The sequence below is a fragment of the Pristiophorus japonicus genome, chromosome 13 (assembly GCF_044704955.1).
Source record: "Pristiophorus japonicus isolate sPriJap1 chromosome 13, sPriJap1.hap1, whole genome shotgun sequence".
NCBI classification, from domain to species: domain Eukaryota; kingdom Metazoa; phylum Chordata; class Chondrichthyes; family Pristiophoridae; genus Pristiophorus; species Pristiophorus japonicus.
In genome coordinates this window covers 49,022,643-49,040,300 of record NC_091989.1, presented here as the reverse complement: position 1 = coordinate 49,040,300, position 17,658 = coordinate 49,022,643, and the positions used below count along the sequence as shown (strand labels likewise).

Genomic DNA, 17,658 nt, shown 5'->3' with positions numbered 1-17,658 from the left:
CCCAAGCAATGTGCGCCAACATAACTCAGTTAGTTACGATTTTTTAAGGTTTGTTTTTTTTTTTAAACTGATGTCTGCGCCAGTTTCTCTCAATTATGGAAGTTTGCCCCCCAAAAATTTCTCCTGGGTCGCATATCTGACCACTCCCGAAAAACCTTTTGATGAGTTAAGAAAATTCGGCACAGAAAGACACCATTGTTTTTCAGCCAGCGATGTTTTGGAGGAGTCAAAAAGACTTAAATATACAGATTAATTTTTTTTAATCCTTATAATGCAATAAATGCAAGTTTAATGAAATTGTGTAAGTTTTCATGTTTTTTCAACTGACACGCCACCAGCAAACATCTACAAACAGGGCTGGAGGGTCAGAGCGCCGGCTAGCAGAATCAGTCCTGCGCCTGGACACAGGGTTCGGTTGCAAAAGAAGCCCGGGGAGGAGGTGGGGGTCTGTGGAAGGTGATCAGAAGCCTGCACTACTCATCAAATCAAGCCCGAGTGGGTGGGGGGCTGTGGAAGGCGATCAGAAAGCATCACAAAACTGCACTACGCATCAAATGTAGCCTGGGGGAGTTGCAGGCTCCCAATCAGTGCGCCTCCTCAGACCTGGGTGTGGTCCATACAGAACCTGTGGGGAGAGAGAACAAAGAACCTTGTCCTGCCTGCCTGCCGTTGAGCTTCTTGCAAAAGGTAAAATTTAAGCATGAGGGCAATACTGACAATGCCATACCTTGTGCAAGCCTTTTTTGCATGATGGCGCTGCGGAGGAGATAATTGATTCGACATCATCGTATGAGGAACATCAGAGCCCGTAGGGTGATGGGCAGGAGACCTTACCCACGCCGGGTATATTGAGACAGGCATTCGTACCTGCACCCAAGACTGTCAGAAGGCTGCATTTTCGCAAAGAAGTTGTAACTGAGATCTGAGAGTTGGTGAAAGCAGACCTGCAACCTAGAAGCATCAGGAGGACTGCTTCGTCAGTTGAAGTCAAGGTTACAGCTGCACTTTCATTCCATACATCCGGATCGTTCCAAGCTACAACTGGGGATGTGTGCGCCATTTCTCAACATGCAACACATGCCTGCATTCAGCAGGTAACTGGTGCACTCTATGCCCGGAGGAATGATTACATAAAGTTCCCCATGACCACTCAGGCAATGCGTGACAGGGCTGTGGGCTTCTCCAGGATTGCTGGCTTCCCCAAGGTACAGGGCTGCATTGATTGTACCCACATCGCCTTGCGAGCACCTTTGGAGGATTCCGAGATGTACAGGAGCAGAAAGGGCTTCCACTCCATTAATGTGCAGCTCGTGTGTGACGACATGCATCGCATCATGTCAGTTGATGCAAGAAACCCTGGGAGCACCCATGAGGTGTTCATCCTACGCGAGAGCATTATATCTGCCATGTTTCAGTTGCAGCCAGAAGGGCAGAAATGGCTACTGACAAAGGGTACAGCCTCACCACCTGGCTCATGACGCCCTTACGCGTAACCCAGAAGGAAGCTGATTGGGAATACAACATGTCGCACATTGCGACGCGCAGCATAAGAGAGAGGACCTTTGGCATCTTGAAACAATGTTTCCGATGCCTAGACCATTCCGGAGGCTACTTGCTAAACTCCCCTGAGATTGTCGGTCAGTTCACTGTTGTGTGTTGCACGCTACATAACTTAGCCATCATGAGGCAGCTGCAGATGGAAGTAGAAGACCCAGCTGAGGTGAGAGTAGCTGATGATAATGATGAGGAAGATGCAGATGACAAGGAAGAGGAGGACAGGACGAGGAATCCATGCAACTATCTGAACCTGGAGCATGACGGCGGAGGAGGGCAGGCCGTCATGCCCTTTTAACAATTGCTCGAGCCTTGCGCCAGCAGCTCATCCGTGAACGCTTTGCTGCCTGAAGGCTCAGCGGCAACTATTCCACATGAACCATATTTACTGTTTGGACCTGTTCTGTAATGTTGTGTTGTGTTAATGGAACAGAAAATGTAAATGATTCGGTTATAATCTAAAATATATTTTATTCAGAAGTGTAACAAATATTTGCTTGTACTTAATTTAACTTTAACATAGTCTTGTATCAAAATTTAAAATTTTCACTTATCACTTAGAAACTCTAAGATCACTTAATAACTTTTAAACTTGTAAATTTTCATAACTTATAAAAAACTTTTAATTTGAGAACAGTTACAACAGTAACAATGATAACAACAACAGCAAAGAAAGGCTGCACCCATCTCTCCTCCACACTATTCGGAGACTGCCCACTGCGCTTGGTAACTCCACCACCCCTGCTCGCAGACGGTGGAGCATAATTTCTTTCGAACATCTCGGGTAATGCGCACTTCTTGATGGGGGGGAGGGGGGGGGGGGGAAGAAAGAGAGACAGCCGGTAATGCGGAACTGGTCTGGGGATTGAAGTGGGAGTGGCAGTTGATTGGGTCAATCGGCGCAGGGTCTGGCCATGTTCCCTCATTACATCAGCCAACTCCAAAATTCCCTCCCTCATATGCCCCGACAATGTCTCAACTATCTGCGACATTCCCTCCCTCATGTGCACCGACATAGTTTCAGGTGACAGATATTCCCTCCCTCATGTTCCCAGACAACGTTCCCATTTCTTGAATGTTATTACTTCTCCCAACAGTCCCAATATCTCACCCCCCACCCCACTGATGGTGTCCAAGAGAGATCGTGTAAGGTCAATGCTCTCCGCACTCATTGCCATCATCTGAACCAAATCCGTTAGAGCCTGCACCTCAGGAGAGGAAATCATGGCCCAGGCAAGAGATGTTGGGCAAACAGTCTGACAGCAAAGGCAGCTTAGGAGTTGAGAAATGGTGGAGATGAAGAGCTATCAGCAAACAAGTGGAAGCTGACCTCATCCATGGATAAGGGGCAACATGTAGATAAGGAAGAGGAGAGGGCCAAGAATGGCTCCTTGGGGAGCTTGAAGGTAATAGTGTGGTGGCAAGAAGAAAAGCCACTGCTGGAGATACTCTAGCTACAATCCGATAAGCAAAAGTGGAACCATGTAAAATCAATCCCACCAAGCTGGGCAATGGAAGATGGACTGCAGAAAGGTCAAGAAGAATGAGGAACGATAATGTGCCATGATCAAAGTCACACAATGTAATTTGTGACTGCTTGGGGGTGTTCGGTGTTGTAAGAGGGGTGGGAATGTGATTGTAGGGAGTTGCAGGAGAGATGGGTATGGAAAATGGGAGCCATACCAAGAAGCATGACCTGCATGGGAGACAGGCAGCTTTTCTGGAGAGATCAAAGGTGGAGGTGAGGGAGTTGTTCAGCAATGCTAGCTGCAGAGCATTATGGTACATGGAGAATTAACGGTTAGATGGTTTGGAGTTTGAAGCTGCAGTTGTAACCGAAATGAAGGATAGTTGGTGCAGAAGGAAGGGGGTTGGGAGTCGGTAGGGGGAAGTGGGTAGTGAGGGATAGAAGAACATAAGAACATAACTAGGAGCAGGAGTAGGCCACCTGTTCCCTCGAGCTTGCTCCGCCATTTAATAAGATCGTGGCTGATCTGATCATGGACTCAGCTCCACTTCCCTGCCTGCTCCCCATAACCCTTTATTCCCTTAATCACACAAAAATCTGCCTATCTCCACCTTATATATATTCAATGATCCAGTCTCCACAGCTCTCTGGGGCAGAGAATTCCATAGATTTACAACCCACAGTAGAAGAAATTTCTCCTCATCTCAGTTTTAAATGGGCGGCCCCTTATTTTATGTCTCATAGTTTTCGTTTTCTGAGTGGAAATATCCTCTCTGCATCCACCTTGTCGAGCCCCCTCTTTGGGCCCAAGTTTCCACATGATTTGCACCTGATTTTTAGGAGCAACTGGTGGAGAACGGACTATCTTAGAAGTCGCAATTCTCCACATTTTTTTTTCTGCAGTTCTAGTCAGGTAGAACAGTTCCACTTTGGAACAGAATTTTTTCTTCAAAAGGGGGTGTGTCCGGCCACTGACGCCTGATTTGAAAGTTTCCACAGTGAAAACGTACTCCAAACTAAGTTAGAATGGAGCAAGTAAAGATTTTTGTAGAACTGAAAAAACCTGTTCTACACATTAAAAAATCAGGCGCAGGTTACAAATTAGGCGTCCAGAATGAGGTGGGGGGAGAAGGGGGAAGGGAAGTCATTAAATTCTACAATAAATCCTTATTTATACTTATACAAATATTCTACAAATAAATCCAACCTGAATAAAAATTTATAAGCAACGAAAAGATTAAATAAACCATTTTCCTACCTGTGTGAAAGTGCTTCAGCCAGGAAGAATGCTGCAGCAAGCCTCACAAAACGAGGCAGCCGTTCCCGAAGGCGGGTGGGAGGGAGGGAACCGACCGAACGTGGGGGGGGGGGGGGGGGGGGGGGGGGGAAGGAAGCCGTTCCAGATGGCCGGCGGGCGGGCGGGAACCGACCGACCGAACACAGGGGTGGGGGAGAAGGAAGCCGTTCCAGACGGCGGGCGAGCGACCGAACGCGGTGGGGGGGGGGGGGGTAGGAAGCTGTTCCAGACGGCGGGCGAGTGACCGAACGCAGGGGGGGAGGAAGCCGTTCCAGACGGCGGGTGGGAGGGGACCGACCGAACGCAGGGAAGCCGTTCCAGACGGCGGGGAGGGACCCAACCAACCGAACGCAGGGGCGGGGGGGGGAGCCGTTCCAGACGGCGGGCGAGCGACCGAACGCAGGGGGTGGGAGGGACCCAACCGACCGACCGAACGCAGCTGGGGGGAGGGGGGGGGGGAAGGAGGAAGCCGTTCAAGACGGCGGGATGGAGGGAGGGAAGGAGACAGAAGTCTGCAGGAAGCCTCAGAAATTGAGGAGCCATTTCCCAACGGCAAAAGGGGGAGGTCGTCGGGAAACGGCTGCCTCAACTTTGAGGCTTCCTGCAGCCTTTTTAGTGCTGATGGCAATGTGCTTTTATTAAAAAATGTTCAAAAACGAAACAGCTACAAAGAACTACAAAAATGGCCGAGTGCCAATGTTTCCTTCACACTGCGCGTGCGCGAACGCTCCAACGCGCACGCGCAGCGTTGCCGGCAGGAAAAAAACTAATTTAAATAATACCCGCCCCCTCCCACTTACAAAATCGGAGCGAGTGTAGGCTCCACCTCCCTGGGCGCCGCGCCAAACAGACAAGGAGCTGCTGGAGCTTTTTTTCCGGCGCCGTTTTAGGCGCGAAAAACGAGCACCCAGCTCGGAGGGGCGCCCGTTTTTTATCGTGTGGAAACTTGGGCCCATTATCTTATGTGTTGAATAAGATCACCTCTCATTCTTCTGAAATCCAATGTGTATAGACCCAACCTATCTTCATAAGTCAACCCCTTCATCTCCAGAACCAACCAAGTGAACCTTTTCTCAACAGCCTCCAGTGCAAGTATATCCTTCCTTAAATACAGAGACCAACACTGTATGCCGTACTCTAGGTGTGGCCTCACCAATACCCTGTACAGTTATAGCAGGACTTCTCTGCTTTTATTCTCCAGCCACCTTACAATAAAGGCCAACATTCCATTTGCCTTCTTGATCACTTGCTGTACCTGCATACTCACTTTTTGTGTTTCATGCACAAGGGCCCCCAGGTCCCTCTGTACTGCAGCACTTTGCAATTTTTCTCCATTTAAATTATAATTTGCTTTCTATTTTTTCTGACAAAGTTGATAACCTCACATTTTCCCACATTATACTACATCTGCCAAATTTTTGCCCACTCACTTAGCCTGTCTATATATCCCTTTGAGATTTCTTGTGTCCTCCTCATAATTTGCTTTCCCATCCATCTTTGCATCATCAGCAAACTTGGTCCCTTCATCCAAGTCATTAATATAGATTCTAAATAGTTGAGGACGCAGCACTGACCCCTGCGGCACCCCACTAGTCACTGTTTGCCATCCGGAAAATAACCCATTTATCCCGACTCGCTGTTTTCTGTTAGTTAGCCAATCCTCTATCCATGCTGATCTATTACCCCCAACACAACTTTTATCTTGTGCAGTAACCTTTTATGTGGTACCTTATCAAATGCCTTCTGAAAATCCAAATACACCACATCCACTGGTTCCCCCTTATCCACCCTGCTCGTTACATCCTCAAAGAACTCCAGCAAATTTGTCAAACATGATTTCCCTTTCATAAAACCATGTTGATTCTGCTTGATTGAATTATGCTTTTCCAAATGTCCCACTACTGCTTCATTAATAATGGACTCCAGTAATTTCCCAACGACAGATGTTAGGCTAACTGGTTTATAGTTTCCTGCTTTTTGTCTGCCTCCTTTTTTTAAAAATAGGGGTGTTATTTTTGTAGTTTTCCAATCCGCTGGGACCGCCCCAGAATCCAGGGAATTTTGGTAGATTACAACCAATGCATCCACTATCTCTGCAGCCACTTCTTTTAAGACCCGAAGATGCAAGCCATCAGGTCCAGGGGACTTGTCCGCCTTTAGCCCCATTATTTTACCAAGTACCACTTCATTAGTGATAGTGATTGTATTTAGTTCCTCCCTCCCTATAGCCCCTTGATTATCCACTATTGAGGTGTTTTTAGTGTCTTCTACCGTGAAGACCAAAAAAAATATTTGTTCAATGTCTCTGCCATTTCCCTGTTCACCATTATTAATTCCCCAGTCTCATCCTCTAGGGGACCAATGCTTTATATAGGTAGGGGGATTGATCCACATTGCATTACAAATAATCTCCACTGAGGTTATGACAGACCTGGCAGAAGGTTTCCTACGACAACGTCGCAACAATAGAAAATGCACGATGAATTTAGCCTATTATCTGTTTCGAAGCAACCCTATTGTCATAGGCTACAAAGAAATAAACTTTCCACAGGGATTCAGCACATTCCACAAAAAAAGCCAAAACTCCATGGACATCCCCATACTACTAACAGGATTAGTTTTCATAACAATAAATCTTATATTTCTACAGCATTCCTCATGTAGAGACATTTCTTATATTGAGACGACAAAAAAAAATGATGAACAGGAGAGGAAAGCGGAAAAGGTTGTGCGCACGCGGATGTCAAAGCAAAACGTTTGGAGGAGGGTTTACAAAGCAGGGAGAAAATGGAATGCAGAGGAACTTAAGGCGGCAGGAGCGATATAGTGGCTGCCACCAATGATGAAGAAAAAAAAACTTGCATTGAAATAACACCTTTCATGTCCTCAGTCCATCCCATAGCACATTATATACAATAAATTACATTTGAAGTCCGACCAACAACATTAGATAAATATCCAACCTGTTTTGGCGATGGTGATGAGAAAGGCCTGGACACCAGGAGAACGCCCTGCTCTTCTTCAAATAGTGCTATGGGATCTTTTGCAATCACATGAGCATGCAGACATACAGGATCTCTTTACTGTCTCATTCAAAATCTGGCATCTCCAACAGTACAACTCTACCTCAGTACTGAGCTTTTGGCAAGTCCTCGAATTGCACGGAAATGCTAGCTATATTATGTGCTCAAGTCCTGGAGTTGTCTTGAGCCCACAAACTTCTGACCAAGAGGTGAGAGTGCTATCACTGAGCAAAGTTGTCACTTCGTCAGAGCTGAAGGGACAAAAGGATGGAGTAACTGTTTTCTGCAGAAGGTGGACTTGGGAAACAATCTTAGGCAAGAATCTACAACAAGAATGAAGTACGAGATCATTATGTCAGACTAGATAGGGATGTTTGACCAATGACTGCAGCTAATTAACTGTCACAGGTAAAAGCAAGGCGATTACAAACGCATGTTCCACACCAAGAATTTGTGATCAGGCTGACAGATGGGCTCAAAGGAAGGTTCTGTTCATTTGTATCAACATTACGATTAAGCAGCACTTACAAACCTGCTTGCCCATGCTTAACTTGAATGCTGGCCAGACCATTTGGCTCTACACATCATTACAGCCTTGATTTAACCATGGACACAAGACTTGAATGCACCATTCGACCGAGTGTGGCAGCTAGAAGCCCTAGTAAAGCTGAAGTCAATGGCGATCAAGGGGAGAACTCTCCAATGATTGGAGTTATACCTGTCACAAAGAAAGATAGCTATGATTGCTGGAGACCAATCATAGCCCCAGGACATCAGTGCAGGAATTCTCATTAGCGTTCGAAGCCCAACTATCTTCAGCTGTTTCATCAATGACCTTACCTCCATCATAAAGTCAGAGGTGGGACTGCTCTCATGATTGCAATGTTCAGTTCCATTCACAATTCCTCAGATAATGAATCAGTCCATACCTACATGAAGCAAGACTTGGACAACATCCAGGCTTGGGCGGATAAGTGGCAAGTGACACACAAGTCCCAGGCAATGGCCATCGGCAAGAAGAAATAACTTAACCACCTCTCTGACATTCAACCGCATTAAATCATCATCATCATCATGATGAGCAATCCCTCAGAGTTGAGGATGACTTGCTTCCACTCGAAAAGTGAGTTCTCAAGTGACGAAGGAGTCCAATGCAGGACCTACAGTCTGTCACAGGTGAGGCAAACAGTAGTTGAAGGAAAGGGTGGGTGGGTTGACGCACATTCCTTCCGCTGTCTACGCTTGGTTTCTGCTTGCTCTTGGCAATAGGACTCGAGGTGCTCAGCGCCCTCCCAGATGCTCTTCCGCCATTTTGGACGGTCGTGGGCCAGGGATTCCCAGGAGTTGGCAGGGATGTTGCTCTTTATCAAGGAGGCTTTCAGGGTGTCCTTGAAGAATTTCCTCTGCCCACCTGGGGCTCGCTTGCTGTGTAAAAGCTCCGCATAGAGTGCTTGCTTTGGGAGTCTCGTGTCGAGCATGTGGACGATGTGGCCCGCCCTACGGAGCTGATCAAGTATGGTCAATGCTGGCCTGAGCGAGAACACTGATTACCATCGCCTTGTTCCCACCATCAACATCCTGGGGATCACCGTTGTCCACAAATTCAACTGGACCAGCTACATAAATGCCATGGTTACTCGAGTAAGTCACAGGCTGGACAGTCTGTGGTGAGTGGCTCATCTTATGTCTTCCGAAAGACTTTCTGCCAACCACAAGGCTCAAGTCAGGAATGTGATAGAATAATCTGCTCTTGTCTGGATGAGTGCAGCTGCAACAACATTCAAGAATCTCAACACTATTCAGGACAACACACTTCACTTGATCGGCCTAAATATCCACCTCCTCCATCACCGTGGCTGTAGTGTGTACTATCTACAGAATGCACTGCACCCACTCGCCAGGACATTTCAAACCCATGACCTCCACCCACTAGAATGAATGAATGGGAGCATGGGAACACCATCATTTCAAACCCATGACCTCCACCCACTAGAATGAATGAATGGGAGCATGGGAACACCATCAGCTCCAGGGCATACACTATCTTGACTTTGACATATTGCTGTTCCTTCACTATCGTTGGGTCAAAATGATTGAACTCCCTACTGAGCAGCATTGAGAGTACAAACATCACACAGACTGCAATGGTTCAAGAAAGCCCACTACCAGCTTCTCAAGTGTAACTATGTATGGACAATAAATGTTGGTCTTGCCAGTGGCACCCACATCCCGAGGATGAATTAAAAAAAAACAGGGACAGCCAGAGATGAAATAAGATTAGACTTGTTTTATTAAACATGAGAAGTGGTCCCTCAGACAACCTAATTGAAAAGGTTGTGAAACACTAATTTATCAAATGAATCCTAATCAAGCAAGGTTTCAGATTCAGAGCTAAATGCAAAAGGCATTGCAAAATTAGGGAGTTATTTGAGGAAGATCATGGTGTTGACAAGAACCTTCCACTTCAAGGCATAAGATCAACTCAGGATCTGAGATGAAGGAAGACAGAGGGCCCTCTTGGCTGAAAAAACAGTGCTCAATTACTGAGCAACAGAACCTAATCATCATCATAGGCAGTCCCTCGGAATCGAGGAAGACTTGCTTCCACTCTTAACATGAGTCCTTAGGTTGCTGTACATTCCAAAGAAAGAGCCACAGTCTCTGTCACGGGTGGAGCAGATAGTCGTTGGGGGAAGGGGTAGGTGGAACTGGTTTGCCGCACGCCTGAGTTTGATCTCTGCATGCTCTCTGCGATGAGACTCAAGCAGTCCACTTAGGGCGGTCTTTGGCCAGGGACTCCCAGGTGTCAGTGGGGATGTTGCACTTTATCAGGGAGGCTTTGAGGGTGTCTTTGTAATGTATCTGCTGCCCACCTTTGGCTCGTTTGCCGTGAAGGAGTTCCGAGTAGAGCGCTTGCTTTGGGAGTCTCGTGACTGGCATGTAAACTATGTGGCGTGCCCAGCGGAGTTGATCAAGTGTGGTCAGTGCTTCAATGCATCATTGCAGAACCATGGCACTCAAGACTACCATTATGTTCATAATTCATCAGTCTCTTGGGTACACTGCCTGAATAACTTGAAACGGGATAATTTCTCCTTTGAGGTTTCACAAGAAGCCTGCTCTTAAGCCACCACAAATGCGGTTCCAGCTTGGCTGCTTGAAGGCATCAGAGTGTGACACACTATCATTTGATTTTCCTCTGTGGGGAGGCCTCTTTCCTCTGCTCTATGCCCCTCATGCTGTGTGAGTGAGGTTAGGAATTCAATGGGGAGGAAGAATCAAGTACGTGTCCTTCCACTCTTTGGTGTCATGCACTGGCAAGTTATGATTTGCAGCTCCACTGCATCACCATGCTCAATATCCCATCATTTCTTCCTTTTTGAAAAATGTGATTGGTTAAGTTTATCAGAGTCTAGCAAGGTTTCTTTCAGCTTTGTGCTTACGGATTTAAACACCCTTCATGGAGTATGCATGTTACATCATCTGCCATTGTTCTGGCCACATATATATTTCACCCAACTCATTTCTAAGCTGTCTCCTCCACTTCCATGGCCTCTCCTAATTTGGCATCATGTACAAAATTGGCCACTTTCCAGTTTCTGAATCTAGGTAATTTATGCAAGTTACAAACAGTAGTGATCCAAACACTGAGCCCTGGGGTGCCCCACTTAGTACTTCTGCCCACCCAAACATAACTCATTAGATGAGTACTTATTATTTTCAAACCTTCAGCCAGTTTCTTACCCATTCACAGAATTTACCCTGAATCCTGCAGCTTTGAGTATAACTAACAAACTTTTGTTGGAACTTTGTTAGCTGGGAGGAAGGGGAAATCTGAAAGCCCCAAAGATTTGTGATCAAAGATATTTAGGGCTGGAAATTCAGCGATTTTGGGATTGGGTTTTTGGTACTATTTCACCTTTTTTTGGCGAAAACCCAATCGGCGGAAAATTCAATGACGTTTTACGGCGACGGTTTTCAAATACCGCTCGAGAGAGGAGCGCCACCGTGCAAGACTCGAAATATCGCTTTCACCAAAAATTTGGCTCGATGTGCACCCGTATTTTGAGAAAAATAGAGTCATGTAAAAAGCGGCGTTGCAGCCCTTGGAGCAACGGTAAGTATGAAGACCTGCAAAAAAGGTAAGTATTTATTTTTTAATTATTTTTCAGCGATTCGATAGACAAGTGTTTAGTAAATGTTTTGTGAACTTTTTTTGTTTTTTCCTATTTATTTGTAGGCGTTTTTCCGCCCTCCCAAGGCCCAACTTGCAGCGGTATCTGCCTCGGACTAAAATTGGCGAGGTTCGCGGTTTGTACTGCTGCACAAATTAAAAGCTGAATTTCAGGCCTGATAGCGATAACGGTAATTTTAGCGAAAAAATACCGTTATCGCGGAGAACTGAATTTCTAGCCCTAAATGTACAGTTATGCACATTAATATAGTATACCTGTAATCTGGCCAACTGTGCAGTACGAGCAACAATCTTGTTATATGGATCAACAATTTTTCCTCTGATCCTGTTGAAAAGAAAAAAAAACTTAGAAATACCAGAGAAGCAAATAGATGAATGAGCCAGTTGAAAGGACGTTTTGTGCAGAACTGAGATTTATAGATTATGCAGCTGTTATATTTGTAGGTGCACTGACTTCAGGTATTTGAAACAAGAGCTGATTAACTCGTGTGTAATGTACTACAATGTGCTCTGAGATTTAGACAAAACCAGTCTGCTCAGCATGTATAGCTCGCTTTCCCTGACCACACACATCAGCTTCAATATCAGTGTCAGTCGCTTATAATCAGGAGCATCAAAATAGCTTTAAAATAAATCACAGAATTCTCCTCCCCCACATTTGGCTTAATATCCAAGTTCACTCCAATGATGCAAGAAGGCAATCATTAATTGCAGGAATAGTTTACTTAAGAGAACATCCCTTACGCCGGCATGGACTGGTTGGGCCAAATGGCCTGTTTCTGTGCCATATATCCTATGTATGTAATTTACTATTTTCCTGGCCAATACCCTTGGCTAGCAAAAGTTATTAATTGAGCAAGCATCTACTGCTTTTTGTGGGAGAGAGTTCCACACTTCTATTACACTTTGTGTGAAGTGTCATCTCCCAACTTCTCTCCTAAATGGTCCCTTGTTCTAGACTCCTCCATCAGCAGGAAAAAATTGTCTCTATCTACCCTATCAATTCCTTTCAAAATCCTAAAAACTTCAATCAAATCACCCTTGAACCTTCTATATTCCATAGAATACAAGCCCAGTTTATGTAATCTCTCCTCATAATTTAACCATTGGATCCCTGGAAACATACCATTCCACCATGTGCAAGCTCATACCAACGTAACAAAAGAAAATTACTGCACATTATATCTTCTGCGCACCAACCAACTAGTATCACTCCTAGTAACTCCTAGCTCCTAGTAACCAAAATAGTATAGGACATTGGCTAACAAGTACTCAAGCACATTTTTCAAAATCCTCTAAGAATTCTGAAGATTCAGAGCTTTTTTTGCAATGACCAGTATTTTGACCAGTGGAGCTGAGCCACCCTGCCTTTAAAAAGATATAAAAAGATAGAAACATTTGCAATTATTCACAAGACAGTTTGTTTTACGTTCGGAGGTATTATTTTAACAGGAGTATGCTATTCAGTCCCTCGAACCTGTGCCACCGTGCAATTAGATCATGATTGATCTATATTTCAACTCCATTTACCCATTTTTGCTCCATATCCCTGGATACCCTTGCCGAACAAGAATGTTATCAGACATTATGGTTAGGCTTTATACAAAGCTCATGCAATTTTTCAGTATCATAGACCAAAACTCTTCTTGCTTTTTTGGCTATATAGCTAAGGTTTTTTGTTATAATTGCTATTATAACCCCCTATTGGTTTATGTGGTCATCCCGTTGGACAACTCTGTAATGAATCAGAATCACTGAGATGTGTACTATTTCTGATACCATTATTTCACACTTTTAATGAGTCTTCTATTAGATTATTATAGTCAAAATGTTAAGCTTGCATTATACCTGTCAACAGTGCACTGAAGAGCAGCAATCCGGGTCTGCATCATCTGGAGAACACCTGAAATACATTAGTCAACTTATTTAAAAAAAAGGATATAAGCAGAGATAAACATTTGCATTTATTCACAAGACAGTTTGTTTTAAGTTATGAACTGTTATTTATAGGAACAGGAGCAGGCCATTCAGCCCGTCAAGCCTGTTCCGCCATTCAATTAGATGATGGCTGATCTGTACCTCAACTCTATTTACCAACCTTTGCTCCATACCCTTTGATACCCTTAACTAACATAAATCTGTCAATTGACCCAGCATCCACAACCTTCTGGGAGGACAGTTCCAGATTGCCACTACCCATAATGAAAAAAAATGTGCTTCCCAATTTCCCTCGTAAAATGGCCCAACTCTATGCTCCCTTAGCCTGGATATCCCCACCAGAGGAAGTAACCCAATTAGCTCACCTCTGAACCTTCTGAACTCAATGGAATACAAAACAAATTTAGGCAACTTGTCCTTATAATTTAACTCTTGCACCATTCTAGTGCTGACAGCTGTCTTACAACTGACCGATGGTGCTCGGTCCCCGGAAGAGGCGAGGGCCCAAGGGCAGCACAGGCCAGCTCACACTGCGACATGTGTGCGCACGAGGTCCGTGCAGCAGAGCTGGTCTCCAGTCGTCTTGTTCAATCCTTGCTACTGGGCCAAGACCTAGCTGTGTCAAGCCCGTGTGGTGGCTGGTGTGCAACGGTCACCACACATTAAAAAAAATCCAAGCACAGGCATCTTCCACCCTTCAAGGTTTAGTTCGGACCTGGAATTTTAGGTCCTTCATTGAAACACCTGTGAACTTTTTGACGTGGAAGCAAGTCATCCTCAATTCGAAGGACTACCTATGATGATGATCTAGTAACTCAAGGTCATTATATCGTTCCTGAGGTACAGTGCCCAAAATCTGAAAACAGTACTCCAAATGGCATCTGACCAAGGCTCTGTACAACTGAAGCATCACAGCCTCTCCTTTTGTATTCGAACCCCCCTTGAGATAAAGGCCAACATTCCATTAGCCTTTTTGATACTGACTTTTCGTGATGTGTGTACATGAACACCTCAACCCCTTTCCACCTCCAAAGCTCCTAACTCCTCAGCATTAAGAAAATATTCTGATTTGTCTTTCTCAGATCCAAAGTGGATGACCTCATATATCCCTTTAATTCAGCTGGAAAACAGGTCTAAATAAAGTCATCCAAGTTATTAAATGGAGGGAAAAACATCATAGTGTCCAGAATCAAGTGCTCAAATTAAATCACTGAAACAGGTCATTCGACCCATCATTTTCAGGCTTTTTTTCCCCCCTGCATGAGGCACCTAATCTAATCCCACTCTCCCATTCTATCCTTTAAGATTTTTTTTTCCAAGAAACAAATTCCCTTATAAATGAATTTATGGGCTCTACAGCAACAGTATACATCCTGGAAGATGGAGTAGAATTAACAGTCTCGTATTGGTTGTGCCACTGATTAGAACATTTACTCTGCATCTACCCATACTGTACATCATCCGAGTATGCTCGATCTTGAGACAAGTTCACAAGATGGAAACACGTTCCATTCTCCAATCCTCAAAATTCACCAAGATTTATAAACAAGCCTTTTTAAAAACAAATCCAAGAATATTCGTTAAGCGCCTTTCGTGAATAACACAACTGACTGAATTGCTGAAAACTAGTTTTATCTGCCTTGTCAATCTCATTAGCTACAGTTAATCTTGATCAATTTGAAGGATTTTGTTTTACTGACAGGGCTCTGGACCAATAAAGACAGGTCAGTTGAGAGCAGGAAGACAATTGGTTTTGTTTCACCTGTTAACTTAATTGATTCCATGACAACAACAGATCTTTTATTTAATTAATCAGCTTTTATTTCAAGTTAACAGGGGTGAAACAAAACTAACCAGTCAATAAAACAAAATCCTTCAAATTGGTCACAAGATTAACTGTAGCTAATGAGATCGTCAGGGCAGAAGAAACTACTTTTCAGACTTGGAGCTTAACATCTGACTTTAACACTGTTATTTTACATGATCAAATATATTAGTGAAACCTGTAAATTAGGGATACCAATGGTCATTGTGTACACAGTAAGCTGGATGAGCCAAATATTCCAGGATTGGCTGTAATCCCTGCAGCAGTTTCTTTTTTTTTTCCACCCTCAACCGGGATAGTACCCAATTGTGGGGTCCTTTCAGCAAGATATGATTTCAGTTCATTTTCTATTTGTTTGGATTCCGAGGTCATTGCCATCACAGTGTCCTTTTCCACTGAGGGAGCGATGTCCTGATCCTGGGATCTATTACATTGGCAGTCTGCACAGGGCGAGGTGGTTGCTATAGAGTTGAAGTGCCTGGCAGATCCCAGCCAAATTGGGTGGGGGAAAAAGAGAAAGGGGGCAGAGTTAATGTCCTGCAGACTCTTTTCTGGGATCCCCCTCTCCATGTGCTGCAGCTGCTAATGATGTTCTGGTCACGACATCTAACCATGCAACATCAGATTGCAAGACGTCTACAAATGTTATTGCATTTACCTTAACGGTTGGGTCCTCTGTAGTTGAGAATCTTTATTTGTGGTTTTACGCCAACAGGTGTTGAGAGAAATTCCTAAGACCCAGGAGTGCACCCAAGAGCAGGCGAAGAGGGGATATGGAGGATGGGGAAAAGGGGAATCCATTCTCTCCATCCCCCCCAGGCCCCACTCCTCAGTCTCTCGCCACCCCCCCCCCCCCCGCCCCCACCACCACCCCAACCTCGAGCTACCACATCCCTAGTCTCCCTCTACCCTTAACTCTTTACCCCCCTGCAATTTCAGGGCCCCCTGATTCCTCCTCCCAACCCCCACTCCCCCACTTCTGACCGGCAGTTCTCAGCTAGTGTAATGGATATCTCTTTACCCAGCATCCGTAATGGCAGAGAAACCCCTCTATCCCGGTGATCGAGCTGTGCAAACATTCTAGCTGAGCAACCGAATGGTTTCTCTTCTGCTATGCATGCTGGGTGAAGAGATCTCCATTACACAAGCGCCGTTTTTCATCCTCTGCAATCACGCACTTTCCTGCATATTAAGTTGTAAACGGACTTGGTGCATTTAAGGCTGTCCATAGTTCGGAATTTGCGAGTGTCCATGGTTTCGAGAGGCAGCTTGTATCTATTCAAATCAAGTTATTTGGGATTGTGTGTCATTTTTGGGGGTGTCAGTTTGTACGGGTTTCAAAATTTGCTTTTATTTGAACACTTACCTTCCAGTGACTCTATGCCAGTAGCTTGAGCAAGCAGGTTTTCATGTCTTGCAACAACCTGCAAAAACAAATATTGATTTTAGGATTTACTTTATATGTTGATTAACATGATATCATGTGCAATAGGTATTCTATACTCCATTAAACATAAACCTAATTTAGCAACCTAATTCAGAGATCATCTCTGGACAACAAAATGTAAAAAATTAAACAGGTGCAATAGTCGGTCCTTTTCTCAGGTTGAGCTTTAAGGCACATTGTTGGAGTTGTAATAAAGGCAGCCTACTTTATATCTAACCTTGCACTGTACCCGTCTTTCCTTTTGACAGAGCACCAGAAGTTGAAAAGTGATCATTCTCAAGCACTAACATTCCTTATATTGATCAGCATAAAAATCCACCAAAATATATTAAAAGACATGACTTCCAGATTGCTCAAGAAATCGCTTCTTATAAATTCCTTGTGCAAGAGGCAAGAAACAATGTTCCCCAACCCTCCCTCTACACAGTGCCTCCATCATCAGAATTCAGTCATAATGCTTCTTCGGTTTACTCTTTTTTTGTGTAGCCACCTTTTGTTTTAGAAACATTGTCATTTACCATATCATTTCCCATCAGGAATGTGTGTAGTCCTGCCAAACCAGTCCTCTCCATCAGCCCAACTCAACTCCAGAGCAATAGGATGTGCATAGCCCAGAAAAGATTTCCTCATGATCAACCTCCACAGGGTTCAGGAAGAAATTGAAGACGGAGAGAATTAAACAACCGGAAGTGAGAAGGGAATCGTGTTTCTTCACTTGCATCAGAATAAAGACATGGTTCACTCTTACCATTAAAAAAAATTATTGCCGTTGCTCTATTTTGCATCTAACTCAGTTGTGTCTCCCTCTAGATTAGCAAGAAACAGAAATTCGCATCTAGGCACATATTTATCCCAAAGGCGGCCTAGATAGTTGCAATAGTGGATTGATTTTGCAAAATTACAAACACTGT

At 44.5% G+C, this 17,658-nt stretch overlaps 1 protein-coding gene across 2 annotated transcripts in view; it reads right to left on the bottom strand.

Annotated features, from left to right (window-relative positions):
* The window catches only part of cog5 (component of oligomeric golgi complex 5), a 189,139-nt gene that overhangs the window by 163,373 nt on the left and 8,108 nt on the right, over positions 1-17,658 (bottom strand). For both annotated transcript variants that reach the window (XM_070897430.1, XM_070897431.1), the window contains exons 3-5: positions 16,667-16,724; positions 13,386-13,440; positions 11,793-11,862 (exon numbers count right to left, since the gene is read on the bottom strand). In XM_070897430.1, the coding sequence (XP_070753531.1) occupies positions 11,793-11,862; positions 13,386-13,440; positions 16,667-16,724 (183 nt within the window). The remainder of the gene's footprint in view (positions 1-11,792; positions 11,863-13,385; positions 13,441-16,666; positions 16,725-17,658) is intronic.